General features: G+C 34.3%; 1 protein-coding gene across 2 annotated transcripts; it reads left to right on the forward strand.

The window, feature by feature from the left end:
* Nucleotides 1–5,383: 5,383 nt before the first annotated feature.
* On the forward strand, nucleotides 5,384–7,477 carry LOC131655409 (protein TAPETUM DETERMINANT 1-like). 2 transcript variants are annotated; one of them, XM_058925293.1, is made up of 4 exons: nucleotides 5,384–5,745; nucleotides 6,203–6,351; nucleotides 6,534–6,653; nucleotides 6,919–7,477. In XM_058925293.1, the coding sequence occupies exons 2-4, from the start codon at nucleotides 6,276–6,278 to the stop codon at nucleotides 7,266–7,268; spliced, it is 546 nt and encodes a 181-aa protein (XP_058781276.1). In that variant the 5' UTR covers nucleotides 5,384–5,745; nucleotides 6,203–6,275; the 3' UTR covers nucleotides 7,269–7,477. The 2 variants fall into 2 exon arrangements, with proteins under 2 accessions (XP_058781276.1, XP_058781275.1); XM_058925292.1 differs by lacking the exon at nucleotides 5,384–5,745 and adding an exon at nucleotides 5,772–6,039.
* Nucleotides 7,478–8,151: the final 674 nt, after the last annotated feature.

The raw sequence follows: 8,151 nt of genomic DNA on the forward strand, positions 1-8,151 counted from the left end.
CGAAGTAAAAAAAATTCAAAAAAAAAATAACTTCGGAGATGCATCTCCGAAACAGGGGTAGTTTTGGGATTTCGCTGGGGGTGACCCCCATAGGGAGATGGGAAAGAAATTTTCCTAAATAATCTCCGCTACTAAAAAGATTCTTTCTGAAAGAATTCTTTTAGAAATGATTAAAATTAAAAATTTAAAGAGTATATGAATTAATTGGAAGAGAGCACATTAAATTTTTTTATTTTATTTTATATTATCTTAGACCAACATATTATTAGGTTTAAAGTGAAAATTAAATTGAGATTTTTATATAAACAAATATCACAAAAACTCATTTTATAAAATTGATAGGTATTAATGTTAAGCGGTCTTTTTTGGAAGCCGCTTCTTTTTTTCTAGCGTGTAAAGTGGAGGAGAGCAACTTTTACTTCCTTGGTATTCCTATTTGTTGTGATCCTAGGGAAGAAATCGACTTGGAATCCCCTTATGAGTAAGATGAAGAATCGGTTGGCGGGTTAGAAGAATCGCTTTCTCAATTTGAGAGGGAGAATTACTCCTTTGAAGTCTATCCTAACTTCTTTAACTATTTTCACTATGTCTTTTTACAAGATGTCGTTGAAGGTGGCGAATGAGTTTAACAGGATTCAAAGTAATTTTTTGTGGGGGGAGTGGAAGAAAGGAGAAAAATTCATTGAGTTAGTTGGAAGAAGGTGACTCTACCGTTTGACAAAGGGGGATTAGGAATTAAAAATATGATGGTGTTCAATTTAGCCCTCCTTAACAAGTGGAGGTGGAGAATTCTTCAAGGGAATGATTCACTTTGGCGCAATGTTTTGAAAGTAAGGTATGTCGATTTATCCTCTTGTATTTTACATGAATACCGTGGTTCTAAAACTTTATCTCTTCTTCTCTTTCTTTGTGGTGGAAGGACATTGTTAAGATAGGAGATAGCTCCGCCCTTGATCCTATTGTTGATTGTTGTAGTTTTGCAATCCATAATGGTTTTAACACACCTTTTTGGGAAGCAAAATGGTTGGAGGGAATTTCTTTGAAGGAATCATTTCCGAATTTTTACAAAGCTTCGAGATTAAAGGGGTGTCGGTAGTGGCGATGGGGGTGGAAAGAAGGGACGTGGTGGTGGAGTGATCTTGGGATCTCCTCAGATTTTGTGGAAAAAGGAGGCCTTATGGATGAATTTTTGTCTTTTCGAGAAAAGTTGGAGAGTTTTTTGGGTTTTCGGAGGGTAAAAATGTGGTTTCTTGGGCTTGTTACAAAGGAGAGGTTCTATGCTCATTATGGTAACGCTTTAACCCCCTACGGTCCTCCAAATCAATTCGATGATACATTTTGGCTTGTGTGGAAAGCAGAGGTGCCCTTCAAAATTAAGGTTTTTGGTTGGAGAATTTTACTTGATAGACTCCCAACCAAAGACCTTTTGGTATATAGAGGTATTTTTATTTCTTTAAATAAATTAAAGTGCATATTTTGTGGTTTGGATATATAGAATATGAACCATTCTTTTTTTGGGTGTTGTATGGTGAAGAACATATGGAGTGAAATTGCTCTTTAGGTAGGAAAAGTGAATATTTTGGAGGATGAATGTTTGTCAAATTTTATGGGTTGGCATTTGTTCTTTTGTACACAAAAGGTTAAGGATAGCAAGGTAGATGTTATTTGGCTCGCCGTAACTTGGTCTTTATGGTTGGTTAGGAATGAAGGGTGTTTTTGGGAGGAGGTTTGGAACGTTAATGACACGATTTAGAATATAAAGACTCTTGTTTGGAGGTGGTATTTTTGCGGTAAAATTACTCATACCAATTATTATTTTTACAAGTTTAGTAAGGATCCGCTTTTTTTTCTCTCGTAATTTTAATTGGATTATAATTTTCCATTTGTTCGGGTATTTCCCGTTTATGCGCGTAATCATGTTGGAGAACCCTTAGTTGTCCGTTATATAACATCTTGCTTACACACAAAAAAAACAAAACCATACTGATGAAACTAAACTAAAATCGTTATTCATACTTATTTGTTGAAGTTGTGATAATCATTTCTTCAAATTGATCAAAGTATTACACTAAATTTTCCTTTGTTTTATCAAGTGTTTTAGTATGTAGGATTCTTAATAGGTCGAACCTCAAACAATTGTATTTTAGTGTGATGACAAATGAGACATATCATATCTATTTATATGATAACATTTCTAGTACCACACATCATAAACTATAGATGTTGAATCTATACTTTGTTCTACATAAATCATAATTAGTGTTCAAATCCCATTATTATTGATCACGTTTGTCAGATTTAAACATCATCGAATAAATCATATTTACAACATCAATATGTGTTGTACCGCAATTTTTGACCCTGAGATCCCACCTCATTTTGAGAATAGTGTGATCATCATCATCATTATCATCATCATCATCATCGCTCATAGATCATTTTCTAACTAAAAATATACAAAAAGATTTTGTTTGCTTGTTGCTTGTTCCTCAAGATAGGTGACTGATCAGGAGACTCAAGTAAACCAGGGTTTTGTGACTCACCAAGAGGCTTAAACATTCTAATATGCTCAAGTGATTCCCCTCATCAAAATCCAAATCCAAGTGTGGCTCAATTTTAAATCAACAACTTTCATTTTCATCTGGTGCACAAATTAGGGTTTTTGACCTAATTCATCTGGAAAGTTGATTTTTAATCAGGACCTGACTCCATGGCTCAAATCATAATTCAAGGATCTCTAATGCCTCATTTTAATCCTCTCACATGATTCATTTGATTGGAAGAGCTTGATTCAATTAATACTTACAAGAATGCAATTCATCTGGAAAAAGTCAACTGCTCAAGATCACCTTTGACTTTTGAGGAATTTGGTCAACCATAGACTTTTGAAGATCAAAATCATGAATATATGTTTATTGAAGTCATTTGATCAAGAAAAATTAAGAAAATCAATCAAGAATCAAAAGTCAACAAAAGTCAAAGTTGGAAGATTTCAAATACTTAGAAAATTTCTAAGTGTTTTAAGATTTTAAAGTCCAAACTTCATGTACAAGTTACACCATGATCCAAGCTGAATTTGAAAAAACTTCCAACATAAAAGTTGTAGATCTCATTCAAAACTACTACTTTGCTACTTATAACCTTTTTCTAAAAGATCAACCATTTGAAAGTTATAAGCTCATGAAGTTTTGACAAAACACTTGGAGAATTTTCTAAGTGTTTTAACCTAGTTTCCTTCCAATTTTGTAGGCATTTTTCAGAATGAATTTGAGGATCAACCAAAGACCAAATTTGAAGAGCTTGTTGCATGCTTTCCAAAGAGTACTAGAAATCTTCCATAGGATATGTGAGCTGCAAGATTCGAAGAGATGAAGTTGGTGCATCAAAGTTGTTCCAAGGTTTATATTCTTGACCAAAGTTATGCATAAACCAATGTAAATCCAAGCAAAATTTGAAAATCCTTGCTACAAGCCACCTAAATGTCCTTGTTTTCTTCTAAATCACAACATGATAAGAAGCTTACATAAATCCTTTGAGCTTTACACAAGGATTAAAGACTTTGTTCACCAAATCTTTCCATTTTGAGCATAAAGGCTTGATTTTCATTTTCATAAAGAGATTTTAATCACAAAGTCAACTTGTCTTGAGCTCTTAACTTGCATATTCTGAAAATACTCAACCAAAAGCACATACCAAACATGTTTAAAGTATCCAACAACTCCAAGCATGCTTGTGCTATGCATTGGAACCATGTTCACCACTTTGCTTCAAAAACAAGTTATGAAGCCTTAAGACTCCATGCAATCAGACTCAAGCTCCCTTGTTTCCCTATAAATATAGACTAATTCTACATTGCAAAACACGCCAGAAATCACCCTCAAACCTCTCTGAAACTCGCTTAAATCAAAATTGGTTGAATTTCTCCATTTTTGAGCTTTGAAGTTCATAACTTCGAACCTCTCATTTCTTGCAATCTCTTTGCAAACTAATCATTCAAACACCTTCTATATAGCATATAGACACTTCTGTATGCGTTAGAATCCAACTGAAACAATCAAATAAAAACCTCCATATCTCACTTGTTCGTCTCTACAAGTCGAGGTCTCCAGAAAAATTGAACCACTTTCAGTCCAAACTAAGTATTGCTAAAGCTTCCTGGAAACTCAGGGAAGCTAACTGGATAATTGAAACACTTTTAGAACTGCTCTAAGTCAATTTTCGCTTTCTAGTTGCAGCGGTAAGTGTCTCAACTTTCACCCGACCTCATAGCCCGAATACGAGTATCCTTTTCTTCGATCTCTCAACATATATGTCAATCCCTTACTCTTTTGACTATACTTCCATGTTCACTCTTTATGCGATCAGCAAATCGGCTTTGGAAATTTTTAGAGTGAACACTTATAACATCACAAGGAATCCAATAGCTAGATTTTGCATACTTTTAAGTGTTTTTTTGCATGTGAGATCCAAACATGTTTTTTCATAGAACATAATTTCGCATTTTCGCTATCATTGTAGGTGAGTTTTGTAATCATAAATGTCACGATTAAACAAATTACCCCTACTCTTTTGTATTATGATAGTCAATGAATTCCACACACAACAACAAATACACATTTTCATGAAAGAATAAAATACATCAAAGTATCATATTGTTTCTAGAAAAAATTACTATTTAACTTGTTCAAATCACTAATTTCCTACTTAGTAAGTCATTGGAATCTCTTTTATCTTCTAACTAAGCCACTAGAACTTTTTTTCTAAGTTAGTTTCATAGTAATTGACTTTCCCTAATTAAATTAATTAACCATTATGTTAATACATATTGTGGTTTTGATTGAATTACACTACTATGATGTAGTGTGAAATGGTGAAAAACATAATGATACAATTGGGGTAGCCACTAACCATGCAAGATGAATTGAAAATTTGAAATATATCCTTCCTTCCTTTGCTAGCTGGTACTTTTTCAATGAAACGAAAAAAAATATGGCCAAGTTGTAAAAAATGAATGAATAGCCACCACCACTAACGAAGTTGCATTGTACCAAAATGGGTCCCTTTTTTATTACGTGCTTCATTCTCATTCTCTCCCTATACCCATGTACGTGCACAAAACAGATTGTGCCTTCTTGCTTGCGTACGTTCAAACCACGAACGACTCTTGGAACCACTCTATCATTTGTTATCACCTCATTCTGGTTGGACCGCGTGTGCCACACTCTCCTTTCAAATTTCGTAACCAAATTTCACAAAACTACCCCTTTAATAATATTTACATTATGAATACGACAGAATAAAAAGATTTTTTTTTTGTCCCACACAGTGAATATGAAAATATTGATGATTGAAATGGACCCCGAAACAACACCTGAGATGAATAAAACCATTATTTGCTTTATGAAAAAAGAACTACCTAATCATTCACCAAGAGAATGTGAAATGAATCATACTGTAATATTCACCATCATTATAGATAGATTGATTCATAATTTCATATCACACGGCCACTGTTAAAACCCTCACGTGCGGTTACTCTAACTAACCATGGTTAGTTAAAATTAAAAAAAAATAAAAATTAAATTCTGAGCAAGGAGGGAGAAACAGAAACCACAACAGTAGAAAAACGAAAATCCCCCGACACTGCAAAAAGCCAAACCCACCCTCTCCGGATCAACACAGCAACAACTACTAACCAGTAGTAACAACATTTTCTCTCTCTAAAAATCTCTCTCTCTAAAAAAGGTAAGAAAACTTTGTGTAATGTCTGTGAATAACATTGTCTGGCATATATAGGGAAAAACCTAATGGCATGGTGTGTGTTTTTAATTTCTACCTCATAAATGCGTTTTTGTCACCTCTCTGCCATTTTTGTCTCTTGAACTTCCTTTTTTTCATTAACACCTATTCGCCGCTCCTATTTCTTCTTTCTTGTTCCCTTCACAACCAAACTAGAAATACACTGGCACGATTCTCTAAGAAAATGCATTTGAGCAATGAAAGAGATTTATCATTTATCAACAAACAGACCGTGAGTAGGTTGGTTGACTAACCTATACTCAACGCTGCGTTTTCCCTTTTTGGCCCCGTGATATCATCTTCATCAAAATCGACGGCTATTATTCGTTTCTCACTATCACTTGATGTGATGTCTTATATATGATATAATATATGATATGACCTTTCTTTTTCTATTCTGCAGATTTTTCTCTTTTCTCTCTTCTTCGTTTCTCTCTCTTTTCCATGCTACTCTAAGCTCTATTCTCTGCGTTTTCATGGAATCGAAACGCGTTTTCGTCATCGCCACCGTCTTTCTACTCTTCTCCGTCGGACTTCTTGTTACTCTTACTGGTACGTTCCTCAATCACAGTTCATAGATTCGATTTCAAATTCGATGCTATATTATGGATTTTGATTTTGAAATTTTGAAGACGATTCGATCGTTGTTGTTTCTACGTAGTGGTTTTCGTTATTGTTATGTGAGTGTAACCGTTTTTGAACTTTTGTTTTTGTCGTTTTGTGTATCGTTACAGGTTTTTGGAGTGGGGCTCGCTCTGGAACGTTGGTGTCGTTTTCGTTCTTGTTTGGATTTGAGGAAGGAACGAACTACACACTCGTTCATACTCCTCATCGTAAACTTCTTCAAAATCCTGGTAAATTTTCTTCCATTTTCATTCTAATGTGGCTTTTTCTGTTCATTGATGTTGCAATTTCTCATGTTTTTCTAGAAATTTGTCTTTTATTCTATCTATTGATTTTGTTGAAATCGTTTTTTGTTGTTTTGGTGTGTAAATAAGTAGTTTCTGTTACTTGAAAAAACTTCAAACATGGACTATGTTATTTGATTTTTCTTATTGGTGTGAGAAATGAGTTTATTGTTAGTATTTTGATCAAGTTCTGGTAATTTTTTTGTTGCAGGAACTGAGTCTGAGAGGGTGGAACCAGACAGAATATGGGGAGAGAAATGCACGAAATCAGACATTGTGATCAACCAAGGCTCAACAGCACCACTCCCGAGTGGAATACCAACCTACACAGTAGAAATCATGAACATGTGTGTAAGTGGATGTGACATTTCTGCTATACATCTTCGATGTGGGTGGTTCAGCTCAGCACGTCTCATCAATCCAAAGCTCTTCAAACGCCTCCGTTACAATGACTGCCTTGTCAATGATGGCAGACCATTAGTCAATGGTGGCACTGTTTCTTTTCAGTATGCTAATACCTATCTCTATCCTCTCTCAGTTTCCTCTGTAGTATGCGTTTGAACAAGAGTCTTTGGAGATAGTACTATTAGACTATTAGTCATTCTTTTGGATTTGTATATACACATATTATAGATGGTGTTTTGATTCTGCTCATCACTCTCATGTGATGATGACACAAGAGGAATATTATGCTTACAATATTTTTTTGATACATAGGAAACATGTGGGGACTCATGAGAAGAGGATATAAAGTTTCCCTTTTTGCTTTATATTTGTTTTTTTGCAATATATGCTTCTACCTATTTTCCTTTTTGTGTACATTCATAAATATAGAACTGTACAAGCATTGAGTATTAGCACGGGGTGAAAAGTTGATTGCAGCTAGCTACCATTCAAGAAAATAAATGAGACTTATGAAAGGTCTTCCTCTTTAATTCCCTCTTTGAAAATTAGGTGATTGTAGTATCTATGGGGGAATGGAGAAGGGGAGAGATCTATGAAATCTATGAAATGAACATAGAGTTTGTACTGGTATTTAGTGTGAGATCACCTCAAGGGCCCGTGTCTAGTCAATTATGTCAACCACCCAAATTAACTCTCTTTTCTTTCCTTGAAATATTAAATTCATTCACCATCATGCCAAAGGATAGGTGGTACTAGTACGTTGTAGTTTAAGTAATTTTATCTTTAATTTAATTATTGTAATTTTGAAGTATAATTTTTTTAAGTATTTTTTATTCCAAGTTAGAAAATTGTGGCTATCTAAAATCTCCTGCCTCACCATACTCACCATATTTAAGTGATACCAACAAACATGTTTGATTTCTGGCCTTGACACCTTAATATTTTTTGCAAACGGTATTAAAAACTTTTTATTTTTAATATCTTTCACGGGATTTATGATTGTTTTTGTTGACTTGTTAAGACAGTGAAAAACCTTCCT

This window comes from Vicia villosa, linkage group LG3, assembly GCF_029867415.1.
Source record: "Vicia villosa cultivar HV-30 ecotype Madison, WI linkage group LG3, Vvil1.0, whole genome shotgun sequence".
NCBI lineage: Eukaryota > Viridiplantae > Streptophyta > Magnoliopsida > Fabales > Fabaceae > Vicia > Vicia villosa.